The 27,455-nt window shown below is 46.6% G+C and overlaps 1 protein-coding gene across 1 annotated transcript in view; it reads right to left on the reverse strand.

Annotated features, from left to right (window-relative positions):
* Zc3hav1 (zinc finger CCCH-type containing, antiviral 1) overlaps positions 1–27,455 on the reverse strand; it is a 49,174-nt gene that overhangs the window by 10,610 nt on the left and 11,109 nt on the right. The window contains exons 2-8 of the mRNA XM_059257581.1: positions 22,523–22,658; positions 18,333–18,585; positions 13,880–14,896; positions 13,117–13,215; positions 11,025–11,148; positions 7,142–7,316; positions 1,786–1,906 (exon numbers count right to left, since the gene is read on the reverse strand). Coding sequence (XP_059113564.1) covers positions 1,786–1,906; positions 7,142–7,316; positions 11,025–11,148; positions 13,117–13,215; positions 13,880–14,896; positions 18,333–18,585; positions 22,523–22,658 — 1,925 coding nt within the window. The remainder of the gene's footprint in view (positions 1–1,785; positions 1,907–7,141; positions 7,317–11,024; positions 11,149–13,116; positions 13,216–13,879; positions 14,897–18,332; positions 18,586–22,522; positions 22,659–27,455) is intronic.

Genomic DNA, 27,455 nt, shown 5'->3' on the forward strand with positions numbered 1-27,455 from the left:
GGAGGAAAATATCCATACATATGCAAACTTAAAACAATTGTTTTGAACTCAAGAGATGGCCCAGGGGCTAACAATGCTTGCTGCTCTTGTAGTATCCACATTAAAAATCAATTCTTGTTTTCAATGAAACATACAAACCAGAAAATAAGATAAACCTGAAATCAAAATAGTTTTGTTTGTTTTGACTTTTGGGGGGTTTAATTTTGCATTGAGATAGGTCTTGCTATGTAACCCTAATAGCCATGGAACTCAGAGATTCTCCTGCCTCTGACTTCCAAGTGCAGGGGACTAAAGATATGCCCTGGGTCATGTGTCATCCCCCGTCCTGTCCCATCCCGTCCCGCTGCCCGCCGCCCCCCTACTCCCCTTCCACTTTTTCTTTTTTTGAGACAGGGTTTATGTAGCCCTGGCTGTCCTGGAACTCACTCTGTAGCCCAGGTTGGCCTTGAACTCAGAGCTCCGCCTGCCTCTGCCTCTCAAGTGCTGGGATTGAAGGCATGCGCCACCACTGCCTGGCTCCAGTGAGTTTTTACAATCATAATTTTTAACAATAGCTATGATAGTTTTTGACAACTTGACACAAACCTAGACACATCTGGAGAGAGAAGCCTCCATTAGATTAGCCTGTGGGCATGGCTGGGGGGCATTTTCTTTTTTGTTCTATTTTTCAAGACAGGCTTTCTCTGTGTAGCCCTGGCTGTCACAGAACTTGCTCTGTAGACCAAGCTGGCATCAAACTCATAGCTGTCTCCGCATCCCTGGGGGGGGGCATTTTTTAAATTGCTATGTGGGAGGACCCAGCCCACTGTGGGCAGTGCCATGCCCAGGCAGATGCAACGGTTCTGTGTGAAAAAGGTAACTGACCAAGCCAGAGGAAGCAAGCCAGTGAGCAGCATTCCCCCATGGTTTTTGCCTCAAGCTCCTGCCCTGGCCTCCCTAGGCTGCCTTTGGTCATGTGTTTATCATAACACAGAAAGGAAAACAAGGACACCTACCCTAACAGCCCACCGACATTTAATAGTCTTCATTTATTTATTCACCATTTTTTCTAGTGGACATAGAGGAAATGAAGCAGTGGGTATATTTCAACATGTCTCGGTGTGAATGCCAGGTTGATTTCCAAAACGGGTGGTATAACATAGTCCCTAAAGTTACATTGTTTTTGACACATTAAATGGCCTAGGACTCAAATCTCAATAGACCACCGAGGACAGTCAAAGACTTGAGAAAGCATCACTTCTTCAAACCTGGCCCTGAAAGGGCGAGTGTCTGTCTACATGCAGGCATGTCCCTGAGGCAGGACGCCAAAGGGACAGTGCTTCCAAAGGGAAGTTGGTTCCAGCCCTTATTTGTTTTTCAATCAACACAGCAGACAGACTGCTGGAAGCTACCAAGAAGACCTTCCTACAAAGGTTCAAATAAACATGGTGGCAGGCAGGTGATAAATGAAATCACTGATCAACAGGCAGGGCATGAAGCCAAGAGCAAGTTTCTAAATGTCTAAGGGTACCCAGAGGACCAAGTCATCGGCAACTAAATACCCCCAAAATCAGAAACATACTCTGACGGAGCTGAAGAAGCCCTAGGGACCTCTTGTCCAAACCTCTGATCTCCCAGGAGATCATGGATCTGTCAGCCACCAGCTGCCACTCTCAGAGACAGTTCCCACGCTAAAAAAAGACCCTTGACCCTGAATGTGGCAGTGCGGATGGACTGTCTACTCTTGTGTGCTCAGTGCCGGATTCCACAGAATTACACTCCACACCACCAAAGGGGAGAACTCACCTTGGAAGCTCAATTCGTAGTTTTGTGAACCGGCCTGAAACGGCACAACTCCTCTGGGACAGGACTGGAAGAAAGACTCCAGGTACGGAGAGCTGATGTTGGAACTGGGCTGACCTATCTGCTAGTCACGGAAAAAGTTAAGAAAATACAGGTAAAGACTTGACTATAGGTTTTTGGGAAATCTCTACTCTTCTATCTTACACAGTTTGGCTTTAGCGATGGGATTAGGGAGGCATGATCTCTCCTGAGGCAGGCTTAAGAACTTCCCATTGGACACCAAGTCACAGTGCTGGAGAGAGGTCCGTTCTGTAGAAACCGGCGGCGATTCTTTCAGGGAATGCCTGAAAACCGTGACTGTGATATTCTTTTTACACTATCTACACAATACAAACTCATCTGCGCCCGCCGTGACAGTCTTGATAGTCTTGTGTTTGATAGTCTTGTGTGAATCAGAACCTCACGGGCAGTTTGGAATTGTAGTGAAGGAGAGTCAAGAAGCCTTTCTTTTTTTTTTTTTTTTTTTTTTTTTTTTCCGAGACAGGGTTTCTCTGTGTAGCTTTGCGCCTTTCCTGGAACTCACTTGGTAGCCCAGGCTGGCCTCGAACTCACAGAGATCCGCCTGGCTCTGCCTCCCAAGTGCTGGGATTAAAGGCGTGCGCCACCACCGCCCGGCTCAAGAAGCCTTTCTAATACTCCTCTAAGTTCTAAGCTCCAAGAGGGATACTGCTGCTCACATGTAAGTGATCTGGCTCTCTCCTCTGCCTTCAACCAGAGTAAACAGCATGAGCAGACCTCCAGCCAGGCAGCCACACTGAAGACGCACTGTGCTCACTATCCACTGAGGCAGGATGAAAGGGGCTGGGACACTCAAGAAATGTAGATCTCATCTCTGGTTTCAAGGCAGCTGTGAAGGACGTAAACCTCAGAATGAGTGGGGAAAGGCACGTGTCAAAACTAAGCCACCTGGCCTGGGCAGGCGTCTCCATGACGGGTAAGCCGTCCCATGCAACCTAAGTCAGAAGCTCATTTTTTAAGTAAAAGGGGGACCTGTAGGCCCTGGTCCCTGTTTTGGGTAACTGTTGCCTTGCTTGCTGACCTTGATCTTGATATCCTCCCTATGCTAATTCCCTGCTGGGTTCCACCCTCCTGAATGCTTAAGGGAAGTTCCTTGTCTGTGTATCCTGCATAATGGGCGTTAACAGCTTAGATGCAAGACTGTAAAACATCTGTAGCAAACTTCTGCCCTCCGGGGTTCGCCCATTGTGCTGTAAGCCTGTATTTAAGACCTCTTCCCTCCTTCAATAAACAGCATTCGGCATTAAAAAAAAAAAAAAAAAAAACTAAGCCACCATTCCACTGCGGCCGTCCTGCAGCAGGAGCAGACTCGATGTAAAACCCTGAGTTCAGAGGATCTCAACAGAACAGTTGCAAAACATTTCCTTAAGATGTAGAGCAGAGGGGCTGGAGACAGCAACCTTGCCAGCTGCCCACATGAGGAGGGCTCATGGTTTCTTTAGTGACATTCAACTCTCTCCTGGGCTCTTCCTCTCCCTAGGCCTGCCAGATGCCCAGCAGGAGGGCACTGCAACAGAAGTCCCTGAGCACAGGATCTTAGGACCATGGGCCTACATGCTCTCTCCATCCTGCAGACCCGCAGGGATACAGGGGGACATCTATGTTCAAATGCTTTCACATAATGCAGAGTGGGAGGTCAGTGCATTATGGGATGTGCACCAGGAGACGAGTGTGGAATATTCCTTCACACTGTGTGAATGTATGTGACCATGATGGGTTTAAAAAAGAAGCTGACTGGCCAATAGCTGGTCAGGATAAGATTAGGGGGAGAGCCAAACAAAGAATTCTGGGAAGAAGGGCAGAGTCAGAGGAGTAGCCAGCAGACACACAGAGAAGCAAGATGGACATGCTGTACTGAGAAAAGGTACCAAGCCACGTGACAAAGCGTAGATAAAATTATGGGTTAATTGAAAGTTAACAACTAGTTAGTAACAAGCCTCATGCCATTTTGTTTCTTATCAATTTCTAACTTTTTTTTTTTCTTTTGTGGTTTCTCAAGACAGGGTTTCTCTGTGTAGCCTTGGCTGTCCTGGAACTTGCTCTCTAGATCAGGACAGGACGGCCTCCAACTCACAGAGATCCACCTGCCTTTGCATCCCAAGTGCTGGGATTAAAAGCGTGCACACCACCACCTTCTCTACTTCTTGACTATGGATGTATTGTGACCAATTGGTGAGCTCCTAAGGTGTAACCTGAAACTGGGAAGTAGAATAAACCCTTTCTCCCATATATTGCCTTTCTTGGGGGAGGGAGGCGAGACGGGACAGGGTCCAGAACTTACTATGTAGACCAGGCTGTAGACCACAGCGTTTCACCTACTTCTGCCAAATGCTGGATTTAAAGACGTGTGCCATCATTCCTGACTTACATATATACTTTTTAATCTTTTGACATTTATTTGGTAGAGGGCAGTAGGAGAAGTGCACATGAGCCAGGGTGTGCCTGGGAGAGTCAGAGGACAGCTTGCAGAAGTCAGTTCTCTCCTTCCATCGTGTGGGTCCCAAGGATCAAACCATGGGGGAAAGCAGATAAAGGCACACCTGTACCCTCTTTCTGTTTTAGTAAGAAGAGCCAGCTCAATTTATGCCATGATGGAATCAATAAGTACAAAAACTCATTCACATCTTCAAGTGAACATAAAACAAACGCTTTGCACTGTGTTTATGCTCACCTAAGATTACATTCCGGGGCTGACAGGGTGGCTCAGGGGGTGAAGTCGCTCACTGGCAAGCCCAAGGACCTCAATTCCACCCCCAGACCCCACCTGGTAAAGGCAGAGAACCAACTCCTAAAAGTAGCCCTCCGACCTCCGTATTCCTACATGTGCATGTGCGCATGCGGACGGACGGGGACACACACACACACACACACACACACACACACACACACACAATATAAATGTAATTTACGAAATAAGACTATATCCTACAACCTCTGTAGCTAATGCAGTCTGACTGTCCCACAGAAAAGTCTATATTAGGAGCTCAGAAATCTTCTCTTTGATTTGTTTGCTTGTTTATTTATTTGATACAGGATCTCACTATGTAGCCCAGGCTCCTGTAAGCAGATATAATGACAAATATATACCCCCATGCCTGTGGCTGAAGTTTCTAGATGTTTTATTAGGAAATGTGACCTACAGGACTAAATGTTTAAATTACATTTATTTAGTTATTTGGGGGAGATGGAACTCAGGTTGTCAGGTTTGCTGGCAAGCACCTTCGTCATCTTACTGGCTCTGAATTTGAATTTAAATGCCACCTCTTCTCTACTGATAGCTCTGGTTCCTGGCACTGATGTTACTAGGGAACAGCTGTTTCCTGATCTTCCTTCCCTTATCCAACAGAACATTAACTACCTGACTTAGGAACCACTGGGATGGTGCTGGGAATATAGCGCAGTGGCAGAGCCCTGGCCTAGCACGCGTGAGGCCCTAGCTTCAATTCCCAGCTTTGGGGGAAAAACACGCACAAAAACACATGCTTAGGAACCATTGAGACCTACAGTTTATTTTCATTTTTCCCAAGGTTAATTAATTTGGGTTTATGATATCTATTCCCACAGCACTTGACAAAATCACGTCTGTGGGACTGCACTTCGACATACTTGGCTTGAACATAAAAAGAATCGGAGAGTTCCCTGTCACAGGAGCCTGCACCCGCTGTGACGAGAACTCTGCTCCAAGGATGCTCCACATGCCGTGGGAGACGGCAGATCGACAAGGGGGCCAAGACGTCAGGACTGGGCGTCTAGCTTACTTCAAAACGGCACCTCTGTCCTGCTCCTCTTTGTTCATTTAGGTTCTTTGAAAGATTTGTTGATAAAATGCTAAGACCTTTGGAAACCACTGCGCTGCTGAACTGACATGGAAGGACCCCTTCCCACAGCCCACTCGTCCCCCCCCCCCCCAGGACTTAACGTTTAGCAGAGACAGTGGTGTCTCTGCTGAGAGGTGCCTGTGCTTCCCACAGAGGTGACGGGATTTTCTGATGACCAGCTCCATTGCCCCTCACTTCTAACTTCGCAAAACCTCACACTGCCTCTCCTGGCCCTTACTTCCCTCTTGGCTTCATCTGTTTCTTCTGAAGTCACTTTGACTTGAAGAGCTTTGTCCCTCTCTGACATCTTCCTCTAACCCCTGCCCCCCTTTTTAATCCTATGAATCAAAGGAAGAGACATTCACACAAAAGGACAGATGCTCAGCGTATCCAGACTTCTATTCTTCCTTACGATGTCGCCACTGTGGGTCAGCCTAGAATCTTCTAGTCCAATCCTTCAAGTTCATGTCTGTTCAAACTCTGACTGAATACGTATGACAGATGTGGTTTGTGTGGTAGAGAGGTTAAGACATCTGTTGGTGCAACAACATCTCCACCCTCTCCTAACTTCCCATTAGTGGCCTCTTTGCAGGCCATGTATTTGGAACAGACACACAGAAAGATGACTCACAGCTCCAGCCCATCCTTAAGAATGAGGAAGAGGGACATGACTGAATTGTGTCTCCCAAGTGTCCTGAAAAATAACATGTTTGTGTTTCTAATTCCTCCTAGAGTATATAGGAACTGGAACTGGAATACTCTACCCCTGTAGCCCCTACCCGCTACCACCAAAAAAAAACCCTAAATACCTAAAAGTTCATCTTCCAAACCCACTCTCCAAGGGTAGGTATGTAGCCTTCAAACATTTTGTTAATAGTATTTTGGGCCAGGCAGTGGTGGCGCACACCTTTAATCCCAACACTTGAAAGGCAGAGGCAGGCTGATCTCAGTGAGTTCAAGGCCAGCCTGGTCCACATATCGAGTTCCAGGACAGCCAGGATTGTTATACAGAGAAACTTTGTCTCAAAAAACAAAACAAAACAAAAATAGTGTTTTGGCTTTTTTCCCCTTGTGGCAACTTGAATGTAACTGTCCTCCAAAATCTCATAAGGAGTGGCACTATAAGGAGGTGTTGCCTTGCTGGAGTAGGTGTGGCCTTGTTGGAGGAAGTGTGTCACTGTGGGGGTGGGCTTTGAGGTCTCCTATGCTCAAGCTATGACCAGTATGGGCACAGACTCCTCCTGTAGCCTGCCAATCCAGATGTAGGACTCTCAGCTCCTCCAGCACCATGTCTGCCTGCACGTCGCCATGCTTCCCACCATGATGATAATGGACTGAACCTCTGAACTGTAAGCCAGCCCTAATTAAATCTTTGCCTTTATAAGAGTTGCCGTGGTCATGGTGTCTCTTCACAGCAAGGGAAACCCTAACTAAGACACCCCTAAAGGGAAAGTGGTACTCACCTCTTCCCCATACTGTACATATTGATTAAATTCATTCTTCCAATACCAAAGCCATGTGGTGCTGAAGACAGACTTAGTCGACTGAGCCACAGATGAAGGTGTGGAGAGGCGGCGGATGAGATAAGAATCACAAGTCATTTTCTGGAAATTGATCTGATGCTTTCCTACCAAAATGCTGAAAGAGAAAGTAGAAAATTAACTAAACACTTCAATGACCTGTTTCCTACACTCTGGTCAGCCCTACCATGAACACAGAATATAAATTTGGGGCTGAGATGGCGCTTTAACTCTTCTTTCTCTGTTTCTGTCTCTAAATGGTACTGGGGATTGAGCCTAAACTTCCTCTGTACAGCTCCTGGTCTTACACATCACAGAAAAACTGAAACACAAACAGGCAATCTGTCCGCACTACATATGTAATGGTTTCCAAAATCGTATTCCTGCTTGGCATGGTGGTGTACTCTAATCCCACCACTCTGGAAGGAGAGGCAGATGGATCTCTATGAGTGTGAGGCCAGCCTGGTCTACCTAGTGAGGGCCTGGCTCAAAAAAAATTAATTAACTAATTAATTTTTTAAAAAGTTATTCACCCCACCACCAAATACCCAGTGGACTACAGCAAAGGCTCACTGTGGTTAAGAGCATTTGTTGTTCTTACAGAGGACTTGGGTTCAATTTTCCACATCCACACGGCAACTCATAACCATTTGTAACTCCAGTTCCAGGGAATCCACACATGCAGACAAAAACACTCATACACATAAGATAAAATAAAAAAAAAAAATCTTTACATAAAGGGAAAAATGTAAAATGATTCTCCCAAAAAAAGAATAGAATTGCCCATAAAACAATTGGCTAAGCCAGCTGGTGGTGACTCACACCTTTAGTCCCAGCACTGGGGAGGCAGAGGCAAGCGGATCTCTGTGAGTTCAAGGTCAGCCTGGTCTACAGAGTGAGATCCAGGACAGCCAGGGCTACACAGAGGAGAAACCCTGGCTCAAAAAAAAAAAAAAAAAAAAAAAAAAAAGCAACAACATCAACAACAACAATACACACACACACACAATGCTATCTGGCTTTTTTGCTTTCCTATTTTTCTGTGTATAACACAGCTTTCCGGAGGCTACATAATACTTAACTTCAAAACAGATTTAATTTTTATTTGTGTATATGTATGATGTTTTGTGGGTATGATGTGAGTGTTTGTGTATATGATGTGCATGTATATGACATGAGTATAGGTATCATGTGAGTGTGTGTATATGACATGTGTGTATATAGTATGTGTGTGTATGTGATGTATGTGTGTGTATGGTGTGTGCACGCAGGCACATGCATGGAGGTCAAAGGACTATACTTAGAAGTAGTTCTCTCCTTCCCCAGTGGATTCTGGGGGTTGAACTTAGTTCGTTTGCTTACATGGAAAGCACGTTTATCCATCTTCCAGCCCTGCTATTATTTTTAATGTGATATTCTGATAGCTGCAGTTCACATACACAGATCCTCAATATGCTGCTGAGATGGAAGTTGGAGAACTGCTGTTCTATGAAAGAGCTCTTAGATCAGGAAAGATCAGGGGAACTTCTGGTAACAGTGGGTGACAATGTTGGTCACTGCAGGCCTACAATATCGTTGAACACTGCCCACCCTATACACATACACACATACATCACATACACACACACATATACATATTTATACTCTTAGACATCAACAGTCTCAAGATGGAGAAACTGGGTTTACGTAGAGGGAAAAATGTCTTACCTGGGGGAGGGGAGAAAAAAAAAAGTCTCATCTACATGAGAACAGCTAATGCCGCCCTCTAGTGGCAGAATGCGGCAACATGGGACACCTACCAAAAGTTTCTAAATTCCACATTCACTTCCCTCTTGCACTCAAACCTAAATGTGGTCATGTGACTATTCCCCCCCCCGCCCCCACCAACCCTAGCAAATACAGTAATATAAGCAACCCTCTTGGAAGCTTCTAGAACAGAGATGGACACAAAAACGTAGGTACACAACAAACTTCTCTACTAGAACACATGGAATTATTCAAACCACATGTCAGGGGATGCATGTGTACATATGTGCATGGAGACTAGAAGTCAAACTTAGATCCACTATGGTTTTTTGGACTGACCTGGAACTCACCAAGGCTAAGCTGGAAATCACCTGCCTCAACTTTCCTAGGGCTGGGATTACAAATACACACCCCTGTGTGTCCTGGGGATTGAATTCAAGCACTTTACTGACTAAAGCTATCTCCCAAGCTTCAAATCTTATTTTTTTTTAAAGATTTTTTATTTTAAAGATTTATGTATACAGAAGAGGGTGCCAAATCTCATTACAGATGGTTGTGAGCCTGGGTGCTGGGAATTGAACTCAGGACCTCTGGAAGAGCAGTTGGTGCTCTTAACCTCTGAGCCAGCTTTCTTATTTTTAAATTAAGAAATTAAGCCAAAGCTTATTTGTCCCGAATCACTTAGTGTTTCTTTTTAAAATTGGGGGGGGGGGGTTGTGTGTGTGTATACAAGCATGTACATGTATCTACATGCATGTTGTGGCCAGAAGGACAACAATGGCTGTCATTCCTGACACCCTCCACCTTGTTTTTTAATGGCCTGAAGTTCACCAAGTAGGCTACACTGGCTAACCAGAATACCCTAGGGATCTCCCTGCCTCTTGCTTCCCAGTGCTGGGATCACAAACACACACTACAAACCCTGCTTCCCCCACCCCTCCACCAAGAGCTGACGACCAAATCCACGGCCTGTGCTTGCTAGGCAGGAGTTCTACACAGAGCTAGCTCCTCACATCTGTCTAGCTTTTTATTTATTATTTGTTGTTGTTGTTTTGTTTCTCGAGACAGGGTTTCTCTGTGTAGCCCTGGCCGTCCTGGAACTCACTCTGTAGACCAGGCTGGCCTCGAACTCCATCCACCTCTGCCTCAGAAGTGCTGAGATTAAAGGCATATGCCACCGTGCACAGCTGTGTCTGTCTGGCTTTTAAAAAGCATGAGTTTGAGGGATATAACTCAGGTTCTCATACTTATAAAGCCAAGTTCTAATTTTTTTGGTGTTATACCTGTGTGTGGGCACACATGCTACATACAGCACACGTGTGGAGGGCAGGGGAGACATTCTCTCCTTCTGCCTTACTGAGGCAGGGCCTTTCCCCTTTCTCCTATTATGTGGTGTACTCGGGGCTAGCTGGCCACCGGCTTCTGGATATGGGAATGCTGGGATTCCAGATGTGGGCCACCTCATCTGGCTTTTTCATGGCTTCCAGGGACAATTGCTTTCATCCGATGAGCCATCTTCCTGGCCTCACTTATGGTTTTTGATAATGATGAGCTATTAAAGAGTATGAGCTAGGGGCTGGAGAGATGGCTCAGTGGTTAAGAGTACTGGTTCAATACCCAGCACTCACATGGCACCTCACAATTGTCTGTAACTACAGTTCCAGGGAATCTGACACCCTCATACAGACAAAACACCAATGCACATAAAATTAAATAAAATTTTTTAAAATTTTGAACTAGCTGGGTGGTGGTGGTGCATGCTTTTAATCCCAGCACTTGGGAGATACAGGCAGGTTCTGTGGAGTTCAAGGCCAGTCTGGTCTACAGAGCGAGTCCCAGGACGGCCAGGGCTACACAGAGAAACCCTGTCTCAAAAGAAAAAGAAAAAGTATTGGCCTCTGTGCTGTGTTTTTCTGAAGGACACATCTACAGACCAAACAATCATGTCACTGTTCATGTCACTCGAGTTACTAAATATTCCCGGAATCCCTAGCATTAGGCAGCTTGGTGTCTCCCAGGCTGAGCTGGAAGCTTCCCTCTGTTGTAGATCCCATTAGCCAGAGGACAGCCACCAACTTACATTTCGGATTGGGGATTGCAATAGGCTTTCTCGATGTTCTCCATGTCCTGGAAGTCCTTCCAAGCATTAGCTATGCATACCTGCCACCGGTAGGGCAGGTGGAAGTGGTTCTTGCTACAGCTGCCTACAGTGACAGAGAAGGGTTACAGTTAGGTGTGGGTTTCTCACCAATTCAAGTTCACTGCTGACTTCCCGCCTGCCAGGCCAGCCTGTCCTGCCTGCCAGGCACTTCCCTGGCAGCCCTTCCCTGATGCTGGTCTCTACTTGGGTTGTATGTCATCTACTCTGGTTCCAATGCAAACTCATTAGAAAATAAAAGTCTGGGCTGGAGAGATGATCAGTTAAGAGCACTGTCTGCTCTTCCAGAAGGCCTGGGTTCAATTCCCAGCAACCACACGGCTGCTCACAGTTGTCTAATCCCAGGGGACCAGACGCCCTCTTGTGGCCAGGACAAGGCGCTCTAGAGCAGGCGGCTCCTCATCTTTCTTTGAAGCCTTTATCTCAGAGACCCATCTCTTCCAGAAAGGATACAAGTAACTCGTCTACTCCATTATGATCTGACTAGTATTTTAAATTCCTTAAGGCAGCATCTGATACCCAATTTGGGCTAGATGCCAGGTATTTGCTTATTTTAAGCAGTCTTCCTGTTTGTGGATACGCGGGTGCCCACTTGAATTACAAACAATGAAGGAAAGCTGCATCATTGTTAAGCTTAGGCTCTTAGCACAAGCATCAAAAGATGCTAGAATGGACACTTGCTGAGTAAGGAACTATTATAATCCCAATCCATGGAAAATGCTTTTTAAATGATCAATGTTACATTTAAATCACTTAAATTGTCTTATTTTTTAAATCCCATGTAGGTGTGCTGTATTTACCATTTCTGCTCCTTCCTTCCCTCCAGGCCCCCTGTACCTCATCTCTTGGACCACCTTGAAGTCATGGCCTCTTTTTATTATTGCTGTCATAGATAAGTGTGTGTGTGTGTGTGTGTGTGTGTGTGTGTGTGTGTGTGTGTGTGTGAGAGAGAGAGACAGAGAGACAGAGAGACAGACAGAGAGACAGACAGAGAGAGACAGAGACAGAGACAGAGACAGAGAGAGAATAAATATATAAATGTAATCTGCTGGGATTTTTAAAAAGATTTTTACTTTTGTGTGTATGTGTGCATGCCTGCATGAGTTTACATAGACCAAGTGCATATAAGTGCCCATGGATGCTAGGAGAGGGCAATGGATTCCCTAGAGCTGGAGTTACAGGGGGTTGTAAGTTGCCTTGTGGGTGCTGGAAACTTAATCCACATTGTCTATATGAGAGCAGTAAGTGTGCTTAACCTCTGAGGCATCTTTCCAGCACCTTAAATCATTGTAAAAATGTTTAAAAGATACACGGCTACTTTAAAATAAAAAGGCACCACAGGCCGGGCAGTAGTGGCACACACCTTTAATCCCAGCACTTGGGAAGCAGAGGCAGGTGGATCTCTATGAGTTCAAGGCCAGTCTGGTCTACAGAGCTAGTTCCAGGACAGCCAGGGCTGTTACACAGAGAAACCCTGTCTCGAAAAACCACCACCACCACCACCACCACTGAGGAACTCACACACTAGGACTGCTTGAGATTTATATGGTTAAAAATTTCATTAACAAAGGAGGAGGAGGAGAAGGAGAGAGGCTGTTCTGGAGGAGGAAGAGTTGTTTTCTTCAGTGATGTAGACACTGGTAAGCTGCCTGTGGCCCTGTAAATAACCCAACTGGTACTTGTGTAAGCAGTCCTGACTAAACTCAGTGGGCCATTACAAAAAAGAAACATGAAATACAGGGACAACCAAAATTCATGTGTATCACACTGTCAAAGATTTGGGGAAAAAAAAAAAAAAAGAAGAGAAAAGAGAGAGTAAAGACTGAGGGAGTCGAAAAATAGCCAAGGCACAGTGGAAAATGTTTTCTCCAAAAATCAAACAGAATTATCCTATGATCCAGTTCCTTATCCGATTACTCAAAGGCAGCGTCATGGTCTTGGGCAAGCACTGGTGTGTGCCATGCTCACAGAGTATTCACAGTGGCTAAAGGATCTTTCAGAAAACGCAACTTACTCTGTTGACAGCCCTTATACAGATGGTCCTGACAGATTTCCTTAGGGTCACGATCATTCATCCTAGGGGACATAGGACTTGTGACGGAGCACAGGGGATCTGCAAAACAAAAGAAGATGCATGTATGTCAAAAATGAGGACACCTGACCTCACAGTGAGGAAAACATCAGAACTGGGGTCTGCTGATGGGGGAATGTCTTTCTGTGCGTTGCAAATATGTGTTGCTCTGATTGGTTGATAAATACAGCTGTTTGGCCTTATGGCAAGGCAGCTTAGAGGCAGGCAGGAAATTCAAAGAGAGAGACAGGAAGAAGATGGGGGGAGACTCCAGCGAGCCGCCCAAGGAGCAACATGTAATGGGACGCAGGTAAAGCCACGGAACATATGGCAATACATAGATTAATAGTTGTGGGCTAATTTAAGATATAAGAGCTAGCTAGCAAAAGGCTATGCAGTTATAATTAATATAAGCCTCTATGTGTTTACTTGGAGGACGCAAGTGGGAGAGATTTGTCCCAACAGCTGGCAGGCCGGGACACAGGAAATCTTCCGACTACAGTCCACACTCACGTGCATCCGGGGATTCGTGGGCTGCCCCTAAGAGCCTACACAGTCCCTCTGTAAAATGAAACATAGACACCAGGACCCTAGGGACTCCTGACTATGAAAAGATCGCAATTCTGAGGCAGGGAACTCAATGCCATGGTGCTGTGTTTGTCTCTCCCTGTGCCTTCAAGCCTTGGGGGTCCCCTCTGTGACTTACACTCAGGAGAGTCTGAGGTCATCCTTGAGAGCTCACTGACTGGGCTCACAGAGGCATGTGCGGGGTTCTTGCCAAGGGTCCCAGAGGCTGCAACTCTGGGGCTCGTGGAAGGGGGAGGTGACCGAGGCAGGCTGCGGGCCTGTTCGGGGGCAGTGATCTTCTCAGGCATCGCCAGGGCCTGGTTTCTCAGACTCTGAACTCCAGAACACACTGCTTCTTTTCTTCCAGTGACTGCTGCTTTTACGCCAAGGCTTTCAGACACATGAGAGGTTTCATTCATCATTTGACTAGAGCCGTTTGGTGCATTATGGGTGGATTTACTAGCCCAGACTGCGTTTCCTCCATATTTACCACCCAGGAACGCCGAGTCTTGGCCACTGTCGGCGATTCTGCCAATGGTCTGGGGATCCTGAGGGTTAGCTGCACTCTTCCAATGGTTGCTGGGTAATGCCATTTCTCCTAGACCGTTGGCTGTGGCCCTGTTACTTAGAATTCCTGAGACTGTTCCTTCCATGGTCGCTCCACCAGCATAACTATCAAAAAAAGGGACGCGCTGGGTATCTTGAGTCTCACTCTTGCCCACGACCTCCATGTGGTGTCCGGAAAGCTTGCCCGGTTTCATGGTCATGGCCTCACGTGTTTGTGTCACGTCGAGATGAAAGCCGCTGGCAGCTTGACTTGGGGATGAATCAGAGCGATTCCTGGAAAACAAGCCATCTGGATCCCCATTCTCTGAGAACTTCAGGCTTGCTCCCATTTGACTGGTTCCTCGGAGACAGGCAGCCTTGGATGTAACCGAGGAAAGCTGTGCACAGTCCTGAGTCCCCAGGTACTTGAACTTCTGTGTGACATCTGCAGACACATCCTCCAGGGAATCCTTACAGCTGGTGACGTCTGGGCTGGGTGGACCAGACTCCGGAGGTGAGGCAGTTGGGAGAAGTTCTAGACTGTTCTGAAAGAACCGGTCTCTGCTTTTGCTTCTACCTCTGGGCCCACCTCTGCGATGTGGATGGGGAGCTGGAAAGAGAAAGCCAAAGAGAAATTCAAGCTCAGGGCCTACCTCTCTGCTCCTTTGCTTGTACAGCCCTGTGAACTGAGTTTCCAAACTGGTGGCTACAAACCTCAAGACAGCAGTCTGCAGCTAAGGTAAGAGGAGGACCCCACGCTCTTCCGGTCTCTCCTGGGGCTCAGTGAGTCCGAGCCCCCAAGAGCCTGGTGAGGCTGTCTCCAGATTCTAGTCCCGAGTTAAATGTCATTACTACAGTGAATGAAAGCTGGACCGGAGAAATTAGAGAAAAATGTCTACAATGCACAGAGATTTCACTCATTATAATATGGGTACCTGAATAAGTTCTCTTTTTTAAAGATTTGTTTATTATCTATACAGTATTCTGCCTGCATATTTGCCTGCAGGCCAGAAGAGGGCGCCAGATCTCATTACAAATGGTTGTAAGCCACCATGTGGTTGCTGGGACTTGAACTCAGGACCTCTGGAAGAACAGCCAGTGCTCTTAACCACCGAGCCAGCTCTCCAGCCCCTTGTTTTGTTTTTCCAAGATAGGGTTTCTCTGTGTAACAGAGCCCCAAATGTCCTGGAACTCACTTTGTAGACCAGGCTAGCCTCAAGCTCACAGAGATCCACCTGCCTCTGTCTCCCAGTGCTGCGATTAAAGTCGTACACCAAGCCTGGCTGCTTAACCATTTCTAAGCATCCGTTTCCTCATGCTTAAGTGAGGTTAATAAACAATAAACCTGCCATCGTTCATCGTTTTGCTGTGAGGAATAAGGAAGTATTCTAGGTGAAAGTCTCCTGTAAACGATAAACCATCTCCAAAATACAAGGAGATGTACTTTTTCTTTGCATTACTGTAGCATCTTAGAGTCAGGTATTCTGTCCGCTTCATAAAATTCACCTCCTTCTTTATCTACTTTAAAAAGACAAAGAGAGCCAGTGAGATGGCTCATTTGGTAAAAGTGCCTGCCACAAAGCCTGAATAACCTGGGCTTAATCCGAGGGAAGAGAGAACTCCTGTAAACTGTCCTCTGACCTCCACACACGTGACTATACACACCCAAAATAAATAATATTGTCACAGTGGCTAATTTTACATCAACCTGACACAGCTGGAGTTTTCTGAGGAGCAAAGCTCAACTGAGAGAAAAACGCCTCCATAAGATCCAGCTGTAGGGCATTTTCTCAATTAATGATTCATAAAGGAGGGCCCAGCCCATGGTGGGTGGTGCCACTCCTGGGCTGGTGGTTCTGGGCTCTATAAGAAAGCAGGCTGAAGCCAGGTTTGGTGGTGCACGCACTCGGGAGGCAGAGGCAGGAGGATCTGAGTCCCAGAAGAGCCAGGGCTTCACAGGGAAACCCTGTCTTGAAAAACAAAAACAAAAAGGAAGAAAGGAAGGAAGGAAAGAAGGAAGAAAGGAAGGAAAGAGAAGAAAAGAAAAGAAAAAAGAAGAGAAGAGAAGAGAAAAGAAAACAAAGCAGGCTGAGCAGGCCATGAGGAGCAAGCCAGTAAGCAGCATTCCTCCACGGCTTCCGTATCAGCTCCTGCCTCGACTTCCTTCGATGATGAACAGTGATGTGGAAGTGTAAGCCAAATAAACCCTTTCCTCCCCAAGTTACTTTGGTCATGGTGTATCACTACAGCAATAGTAACCCTAACTAAGACAATAATATAACTTAATTTAAATTAAAAGACAAAACTTTTCCAACTAGTACCGTGGTGTGTAATATGAAAACGCTTAACAAATGGTACCACTTCGCACCCCCGGGACAGTCGCTTCATGAAAACTCTGATGGTGACAAGCACCGGAAGGAGGGCAGACATTTGGACCTTGTGTGTTGCTGGGGGTGGGGAAAATGGCGGAGCTGCCATAGAAAACAGCACGGCGGCTCCTCAAAACCATGAAGACATTTAGAAAGTGATCTAGAAATTGGGCTTCTTGGTTATACTCCCAAAAGGACTGGAAGCCGGGTGTCAAGGAAATAGTTGAGCACCCACATTCACAGTGGCATTCTTCCCACAGTGGCTACCACGTAGAAACGAACCAAGTGTCCATCAACAAATGACTGAATAAGCAAAACGAGGAAGCCATAGTAGGGACACTATGCAGCCTCAAAACATGAAGGGGCTAAGGAGCTGGGTCATTGCTTAAAAGTGCTCGCTTGCTGCTACTACAAAGCCATGTTGGGCTGCTCACAACTGCCTATAACTCCAGCTCTGGGGAGAGCCGATGTCTCTGGCCTCTGCAGGCACCTACACGCAAATGCATATACCTATTCCAACTGCCACACACATACATAGAGTTTTTAAGATAAAATAAGTCTAAAAATATATACTATTTATTGTTATGTATGAGAACAGTTTCGGAGAATGCATTGATAGACTTATATATATATTTTAACCACAAAATGTGCATGTGAACTGGGGTGGTGGCCCACACCTTTAATCCCAGCACTGGGAGACAGGCAGTGAGATTTGAGTTTTGAGGCCAGCCTGGCTTACATAGTGAGGCCCTGTCCATCTAATACTACATAATAAAATTCTGTCTTTAGATAATAGACAGACAGACAGACAGATAGATAGATAAATTTATGTGTAGCTGACAAAATGGCTCTCAGTCACCAACCTGAGTTCATTCCCCAGGACCCACAAGATGGAAAGAGAATTGGCTCCTGAAAATTACTCTCTGACTTCCACACCAAATAAGTAATTGCAATTAAAAATCGTATGTGTACACAAGTGTTTGTATGCATGCACACACAGAGAAAGAGACTAAATTGGAAGAAAGTTAATAGTTGCTGAATCTCAAAGATGTTTGTTTCATTCTCATAAAAAAAAAAGCTTCAAGGAAAAAAAAATAAAGTTTATTTTGTTTCTGAAACGAGATCTCTCTATGTAGTCCCGGCTGTCCTGGAACTCTCTCTGTAGAGCAGGCTGGCCTCAAAATCAGAGATCTCTTGCCTCTGCCTCCCAAGTGCTGATATTAGAGGCAAGCGCGCGCGCGCACACACACACACACTCACACCCCCCTGACAATAATGACTTATCTAAAATCAGAGGCTACAGCTAGCTGTAAATCATTATCTCAGTTGTATTAAAGGGGTGCATGCATATGGAAAGGGTGTGGCAGGGAAAATAAGGGGTTTTTTGTGTAGCGAAGCTGAGATTTTACAGATAGCTTTCTTTCGTTGTAATTTCTTTTTTTTTTTTTAAAGATTTATTTATTATGCATACAATGTTCTGCCTGCATGTATGCCTGTAGGCCAGAAGAGGAAGCCAGATCTCATTACAGATGGTTGTGAGCCACCATGTGGTTGCTGGGAATTGAACTCAGGACCTCTGGAAGAGCAGTCAGTGTTCTTAACCTCTGAGCCATCTCTCCAGCCCTCATTGTGATTTCTGTTTGAGAGTTCACACAATTAAAAAGGCAAAGGGCACACCTCTCATGGCAGGGGGGTTCCTCCGGGAGTGCTTGTTGTTGCAGATGTCCTGGATGTTCTGGACCACATCGGAACTCATCCCATGCTCCTTCATGATGGCCAGCACCTTTCTGTCCATCAGGTTATGAGACCTGAGGCAGTTGAGATACCCGCAGTTGCCCCGGGTGAAGTGCTCACAGATGTGGAGTCTCTCACAGGGCTGTGGCTGCCCGCAGATCTGTTTCCGGCCCTCTCCTTTGTAACTTTTGCATATCTACAGAGGAGAGAAGAACAATGGGGTGAGAGTGTACCTGCCACGCCTGCTCAATGCACAAGCCCCCTTCCTGTAAGAAGCAGAGGTGTACTAGAGAAAACAATACACGCACAGCCCACCTCCTCCATGAGATGGACTGAACTGGTGACTTATTTGGGGACAGGCAAGATCTGCAGACTAGTTAACAGATGACATCCCACATGGCAGTGCATACCTGTAACCCAGCTCTCAGGGGGCAAAGAGGATCCCCAGTGCGAAACATTGCATTTAAAAGAAAAGAAACATAAGGGAAAAAAATAGTGATGAACTTGATAATTCTTGGAAGAATCAAACTCAACTCACAAGCCAGGCACAGGACATCATAAAGGAACCCAAAGGAGAAGTCTAGTTTGGGTCCTGACTTTCTCCACAGTCGAAAGGACGTGTGTGTCTTATCTACACGTCTTATTTGTGGTTTTGTCATTTGGTCTCGGATAGCCGGAGCAGGACCTTCTCAAATATGTGAGGGAGTGGGGTATAAAAAGCAAGAAGAGGAGGGGCGGACAGACAGAGGAGATGGAGAAGGTCTCACTATGTAGCTCTTGTTGGCCTGGAACTTTCCATGTACACCAGGCTGGCCTTGAACTCTTAAGAGGTTCATCGGCCTCTGCCTGCCAGGTACTGGGATGAAAGGTGTACACACCCTTGTCCCATTTTGTCTTTGTTAGCTGGGATTAAAGGGCACACTGCTGTGTCCAGCCTTGTTTTCAGGTTTTTTGGTTTGTTTTTTTTTTTTTGTGATAAGGTCTCATTATGTCGCACAGGCTAGATTTCAACTCACAATCTTCCTCCTGACCCCCACCTGCTGGGATTGTGGTCATGCACCAGTATAATCCAGCTCAGTAAGGAAACCTGTACAGTCTATCTAAACCTGTGGTTCTCAACCTGTGGGTTGCAACCCCTTTGGAAGCTGCACATCAGATATTTACATTATGATTCATAACAGTAGCAAAATTACAGTTATGAAGCAGCAACAAAATAATTTCATGGTTGGGGGTCACCGACAAGGAACCTTATAAAAAGGGTCCTAGGGTTAGAAAGGCTGAGAACCACTGCTCGAAACAAACACATTTGTTTGCACACAGCTCGGCAGAGATGGAGATCAGGCCAGCGGCTACATGACTGAGCGGCTGGTTTAAAGGCCAAGGTCCTTGAAGCAGCAGGGGGGGCCTCACAAACCCAGCAATCCTCTAGTTTGTTTCCTTTCCAAGGGCAGAAGGAAAATAGTTGTTGGGTCTGCCTGCCTAAAATCTGTTGGGAGGCAGAATAAACAACAAAACAGAAAACTGTACTGCACAAAATAAGGAGTGCGAGGCAAGTATTCGACCCATGAGATGAGGAGCCAGTGTGATGCGTGACAAACCTGAACCTGAAGGCATTTGAAAGATGAGAATGTTTGGTCTAACAGGCTGTGTAACTGGGTCTGCGAAGGGTCTGGATGCAGGGACAGGCTGACTCCAGGACCAGCGGCCGGAGCCACATCGGTAGCCTCTAAAACCAGACGAGTGCATGTAGCTGCTACAGAATCTGATTCTAGATCACAGTTCTCAAAGTGTGGTTTCTGGACACATGTTAGAAATGCAAATCCAGGAGCTGGGTTGTAGCTCAGTTGGGAGAGTGCTTGCCTACTATACACAAGGCTCTGGGTTCAATTCCCAGTAGCATGTACACCAAGCATGTGTATAATATGAGCCCTCAAGAAGTGGAGAGAGCACATTTGTTTGAGGCCAGCCTGGGCTACCTAGGGTGATCTTGTCTCTAATAAAACAAAACAATGACCAGGTGAGGTGGTGCACACCTTTAATCCCAGCACTAAGGGAGGCAGAGGCAGGCAGGTGGATCTCTGAGTTCAAACTACACAGTGAGACTCTGTCTCAAAAAAATACATATCCAAGAGCAGGGGCATATAGTACATTGCCTATGATCCTAGCATGTAGTAGCTAAGGCATGAAAATCAGGAGTTCAAGACTAGCCTAGGCTAGACAGTGGAATGAGGTTCAGGACATTTTGAGCTTCAAAGAGGACAACTTGGGGGAGTCAGTTCTCTCCCTCCATCCATGTGGGTTCCAGGGACTGAACCCACATCATCAGGCTTGGAGACAAGTTTCTTTATCTACTGTCCCCAACAACTAATTTTTTTTTTTTTTTTTTTGGACAGGAGAATGTGTCTTGTCCACTGCTTCATTCAGTATTTGACATTGTACCTGATGCATGCAGGCACTTTTAAATCTTCCTTTTAGTTCTTTTGAGGCAGGGTTTCTCTGTGTAGCCCTGGCTGACTCACTTTGTAGACCAGGCTGGAACTTGCAGAGACCCGCCTGGCACTTCTAAATCTTAATGAATGAAAAACAAACCACCACTGAGGCTTGGAGCTGTTATGGTCACAGCGGTGGTTAAAGGCAGAGCCAGGATGATGAACGAGCTAAAGGGACCGGGATCACCTACGGAAGTCGGGGGGGGGGGGGGGGGGGGGGGAGACGGGACACGGGACACACACACAGCTAGAATAGGGGTGGAGCATCCCAAGTACCTAAGGACCGCTAGAGCTGTGGAAGGGAGGAGCACGCTCTCCCCAGCAACACTCTCACACAATGTCCTACCTTCAAGGCTCCTGGAGCTCAGAGGCCACCTCAGAATCACCTGTTGTGCCAAGTTTCCCCCAAATGGTGGAATCCTCAAGAGACCTCTGTTGGCTAGCTCATCTAAGCTATCAGGAAAACCTGAATTCCACCTTCCCTGCAGCTCTGCCACTGTGCCACCTCTTCCTGTTTCTTTGTCTCCCTCTCTCTGTCAGGCCAGCGCTGCGTTTGCGTTGTGAATACAGGGAGGGATTCTCAACGGTGGTTACCCTCGGGTCAACATCCACTAACTCTCCACTCCACAGGCCTCTGCAGATGAGACTTCGTTATCTACCGCCGTCTCCATTTTCCTCTAGTAACGGAAGTTCTAGACAGTCATCAGGCATTCAGCCAGGAACTCAGCTTCTCAGCCTCCCTTCTGGGTAAAATGACCATGTGACAAGCACTGGTCGGTGGGATGTGAGATGTGCTACACGCTTCGTCCAGTTCTTTAGAAAGTAAACTGCTGCCCTCGACCTCCATCTACAATCCCACTGACTGAAAACTGTCGACAAGGGAGAAATCCCTAGACTGAGAGATGGACGCCACATTCTGAAGACAACAGAGCTAACCTACTAGTGAGTCCCTAGAAGGCCGTGTAGAGCCCTCTGCCTGACCACACAGCTTATCTGCCTGCCTGTATCCAGGCAAGACCCAGGGGCAGCACACTTCTGTAACAGTCCAGTCAACGTTTTAGGCTCTTCTGGCCATTCAGTCCCTGTTGCAACTTCTCAACTGACCCTTGGAGGGGGAGAGCAGCAAGAGACAATGTGTAAACACGGCAGCTCCGCCGTGCTCCAGTGGACTCGGATTTGTAGACTGGTGGCAGTCCAGCTTTGGCCTCTGAGCTGCAGCCTGCTGACTCTTGACGAGGCTATCAAGGAGTAAGAACTTAAAGTATGTTTTCTTAATCATTAAGTTAGCGCAGAAGTCTCCTGTACAGCAAAAACAACATGCACCTCTGTCTTTCCAACTTCAGTTCAAAGGCCATCCTGATGTAAAGCATCAGCAAAGCTGACTGTCTTCAACCCACCCTGTTCACGATGGAATCCCGGGCACACTAGTGGAGGAGGCATCTGGACCCAAATTTGTTGAGAAAAGGATCTCACGAAGCAGCCTTGACTGGCCTGGAACTTGCTATGGAAACAAAACTAGTCTCCAACTCATAAATCTGCCTGCCTCTGCCTCCCAAGGATGCTGGGATTAAAGATGTGCACCACCGTGCCTGGCTTGCTCATAATAATAACCAGAGGGTGCTTAAACTATGATTCAGGACCTACCTCAGGCAAGAAAAAAGGGTCGCTCTGGACCAGGAGTACTGCCAGCTCCTCCTGGTTAAGCCCAGAGAGCTCATGGTTCTTCAGGACCTGGAAGTTCTGTTCCGAGAGAACTTCGTGGGAGTACTTGCAAAGGTTCCTGGAAGAAAGGAGGACAATCGTCAGTGTTGGCACTTCACAGAAGAAAGGACAAAGAAGGCAGCCACAGACACGCGATGCGGATGTAGGAAGCAGCGGGAGGGGAGAGGGAGGAAGGCATCCCGAGTTCCAAGGGAAGGGAAGGGAAGGGAAGGGGAGAAGCTAACAGAATGCAGAAGGGGGAACTATCAGGGAGAAGAAAGGGGTTACCAGGAGGATAGGGCGGGGTTCGGGGGGAGGCCAGGGCACTGGGAAAGGGGAACACACAAGACCAAAGTGTGTTGGCATGGATGCATGAAAACGCCATAATGAAATCCATTACAGTCAGGCAGTGGTAGCGCACGCCTTTAATCCCAGCACTCAGGAGGCAGAGGTAGGCAGATCTCTGCGAGTTCGAGGCCAGCCAGGTCTACAGAACAAGTTCCAAGACAGCCAGGGTTGTTACATAGAGAAACCCTCTCTCAAAAAACAAAACAAACAAATAAACAAAACTCCATTGCTTCATACACTAGCCTTAAATACTGAATTTTAAAAGAGTGGATTTCAGTGGTAGAGCACCTGCTTAGCATGTCTAAGGTAGATTAAAGAGAAAGAGTCCATTAAACTTCCACTCAGCAAAGATCAATGATGAATCCTTCGGTAATTGACACAGGTTAATCAATCCTGCAAAAGACTAAAATTTTCAAAGGTACACTGGTCCAGCCAGATGGCACAATGGGTAAAGGTAAATAAAGGTTTGCCAACCAGCCTGATGACCTCAGCTTGATTGCACATACACAAATACAAATCTGATGACCCCAGTTTGATTGCACATACACAAACATATACTTAAAACAAACAAAACAACAACAAAAACAACAAGGTCTCACTGTATAACATCAGCTGGGCCTGGAATTTGATATGCAGACCAGACTGGTCTCAAACTCATGGTGATCTGTATGCCTCTGCTTCAGAGTTTAAAAAAAAAAAAGTAAAGGTATTTAAAAAATAAGGTGTGTGGCACACGATTTTAAACCCAGAACTTCAGAAGTATATATGGGAGGATCTTTGTGAGTTTGAAGCCAGCCTGATCTACATAGCTAGTTCCAGGCCAGCTAGGATCACAAAGAGACACTGACTTTAAAAAAAAAAAAAAAAAAAAAAAAAAAAAAAAAAAAAACCTAAATAAATAAAATGATGATGATGATGATAACAATAATAATGTATTTACCAAACAGCTAAATCAGGAGGGTGCACAATTCTTTACAAACTGTATACAAGCACACATAATATCTGACCTTAACTGTTATAATACTTCTTTTGCACATAGCTGTGAAAGAAGAAAAAAACTAGCATAGGAATGGGAAACAACCTGTTCAGAAGCCACTGCCCACCGAGAAACAAAAATCACCAGGAGACCTCCCAGAGGGCCTGAGTTTGGTTCCCAGCACCCACACCAGAGGGCTCACTCTTACAACCTCTATTGTGTTTCACTAATCTGTTCTGCTTTGCAACCAATGGTGATAATTTATATGTCCTTTCCAACATAAAATATTAACACAATGATTCACGATAATGTCGGCTTACTCTTATTCAAAAGATCCTTACTGGGCTTAACTACTTTTATACACACAAACGTTAGAGTGTCTCAATTTCTATAAAACAGCACATAATTCTGCTACCTCTATAAATGATACTACATATTACCCATGTCACGACTGCATTAAAGCAGCTGGTTCTGGAGCAGAAAACAGCAGCTGCTTTATTCAGGGCTTATTCCATGTTTTTTTTATTTTTAATTAAAATTTTTCCTTTAGCTGGGCAGTGGTGGCCTTTAATCCCAGCATTGGGGAGGCATAGGCAGAGGGTCTCTGTGAGTTCAAGGCCAGCCTGGTCTACAAAGCCAGTTCCAGAACAGCTAGGACTGTTATACAGAGAAACCCTGTCTCAAAAAATTAAAGGAAAAACAAACAAACAAACAAACAAAAAAACTCCTTTAGTAATTGCCTTTCATGTCTAAATATTAAATATTACCTGCTCCACTACTATTTTTCAGTTCTTTATTCCTGTTAACAGAAATGCAAAATGATCTTATGAAAACTGGTGGGTTTTCACAAACATGAACGTCCAGGTGGAAATCATGCTCTAAGGATTAGTTTTGCCAGGCAATGATCGCGCATGTCTGCTGGGAAGCAGAGGTAGGCAGATCTCTGTGAGTTTCAGGCCGGCCTGGTCTACAGAGCGAGTTCCAGGACAGCCAAGGCTACACAGAGAAACCCTGTCTCAAAAAACAAAACAAACAAAAAAAGTCTTTAAAAGTCATTCACGTGGGCTAGAGAGAGCTCAGTCAGTAAAGCGTGTGCCTTGCCATCGAGACAGCCCGTTCTCGAACCCCTCCCCCGCCCAAAAAAAACTACACCTACACCTGGTAGCTTGTTTGCAGTCCCAGCATGGAAGAAGTGCGCACAGCAGGTCCCTAGAGCTCACTAGTCACTTGATGAGTTCCAACTCAGTGATAAAACCCGTCTCAAAAAATAAGGTTGAGAGATCCCGAGAAATGAGGCCCTACACGAATATATTTGTGTGCTGTGTGCACGCACATGCGCTCTCCAGCCCACCACCCTCTCTCTCTCATGTTATTAAGCCTCTAGAAGTACCAGAACCTTTAAAAAAAAAATTACAGACACAGCCCTGTTGGCCACTAGCTGAGTCCTTGAATTCCGGCCAGCCCGTCCAGGCCCTTTGCTTCCAGGAAAGGTGAAGGGCTGGTGACGGCCTCCATCCTCGCTAGCCATTTTCCCAGACGGGCCCTTCCCTTTCTTTGCCCACCGCTAACCTTGGCGTCCAGTGTGTTTCTGGTGCTCCTTGATAAGGCTGACCTCGGCCCTGCTAACTTTTGGCTTCTGCTCTGTGAGTTTCAGATAACTGCTCCCACCAGCCTCCACCACCAAGAACCCTCGACAGCTGGGCAGAAACTCCAGCTTATCACCTACTCCCTGAGGCCACGGAGAGCATCTGAAGAGACTGGTGAGCCGAAAAGGGTCTGAAGGTAATCCCCTCCCCCGCCCCTCCCCCACAGCCCTGTGACAGCTCTGCCGGAGGTGGAGGAGTTGCCTTACCTTACGGGTAGGGTCGAGGCATCCCTTCTCTGTTCCCATAGCCATTCCCATTAATGTTCTTGTTACACATCTGAAAATAGCCTAGCTGAAGCTCCTGCCCGGGGCCAGCACGGCGCTCAGTGGGTAAAGCCACCTGCTCAAACAGCCCCACAGACAGGCGGGTTCCACCTCTGTTAGTCAGAGTAAGGAATCCTTGCTTCCCTCTTGGGTCCAGCTCAGACATCCTGACCACAGAGCCAAGCCAACGGGGCTCCCTCTTCTTGGAAGCCCACTCAAGGCATGGATGTCTAAAAGAAGAGTCAAGTTGGGCTGGCTGTTGTCCTTCTGATGGCTCCAGTTTTACTTTTTCTTTCTCCTCTCCATCCTGAGACAAATTACTATTCCCCCAACCTCTGGTCTTCACAGCTCCCATCTGCTGCATCTAGTCTGGCAACCCATCCCCAGCTGTTTCTCCACAGGCTCCAGGCATTCCCTCAGCTGCTTCTTACAGGTTTGTTTGTTTGTTTGTTTAAGATTTATTTATTATGTGCAGGCCAGAAGAGGGCACCAGATCCCATTACAGATGGTCGTGAGCCACCATGTGGTTGCTGGGAATCGAACTCAGGACCTCTGGAAGAGCAGCCAGTGCTCTTAACCTCTGAGCCATCTCTCCAGCCCTTCTTACAGGTTTGTCGTTGTTGTTTGGTTTTGGTTTTGGTTTTTCCGAGACAGGGTTTCTCTGTGTAGTTTTGGTGCCTGTCCTGGATCTCACACTGTAGACCAGGCTGTCCTTGAACTCACAAAAATCAGCCTGGCTCTGCCTCCCGAGCGCTAGGATTAAAGGCATGGGCTCCGGCTGTTTTTGTGTTTTGTTTTGTAAATCTTGGTCTTCGTTTCAGTACACTGATCAGCCACAAAGGCGGGGCAGTTTGTACTTGCTGTCTATCTGAGGAAATACAGAAATTAACACCTATCACGTTTCCTGCCCGAGAGCTTAGCAATTACAGTAACCCCAATGTGGGCAACTAAGGCCCGATAAACTGAAACCTTAAGAGTGACGCAGGTAGAAGGAAGGAAGGTCACTGAACTCAGACGTCAAAAACAGGAGGGGGAAAAGCCTCTAATCTGCAAAGCCCAACACAGGTAGCTCAGAAACTTGCAAATGAAAACTGTAGGGATGTTTGAAGCCTTTGTTCCTCTGGAACCAGAAGGCTGAGCGCAGAATAAAAGCCGAGAGAAGGTCATAAAGGATAAAGTGCAGTAGGGCGAAAACCGATTGTCAGGGTTTGCTGGGAGGAGACAGGCGCAGCTGCCGGTCTAATTGGAGCGGAGGCTGAGGCTCCCTTTCGGCTTTCCTCTCACCCTTCTGCCCTACTTCAGGAGCCTGACACTCAGCCAGGGGCTGGTGGGAGGCTCGCCCAGGGCCCCCTGGGGTTGGCGCTAGGGCCTCTCAAAGTGCTCCTCTGACCAGAATCGACAGGGAAGTTGTCAGAAATGCAACCTCTGGGTCCCATCCCAGACCTGCCAGTTGATCCTTCAGCTTGTAGCATGCAAATCGTCTAGATCCGGAGGGTTTCTAGACTACCGATGAATGGCTACGTCCCAAGCCATTTCTGAAACCGTTTGTCTGAAGGTGGGGGCTGGGACTCCCGGGTGATCCTGGAAGTAGTCATGGCTCCCGCCCCCACAGGGGACAGTGGCTCTTGCAGAGAGGGTTGATT

Source organism: Peromyscus eremicus, chromosome 3 (genome assembly GCF_949786415.1).
Source record: "Peromyscus eremicus chromosome 3, PerEre_H2_v1, whole genome shotgun sequence".
Classification (NCBI taxonomy): Eukaryota; Metazoa; Chordata; class Mammalia; order Rodentia; family Cricetidae; genus Peromyscus; species Peromyscus eremicus.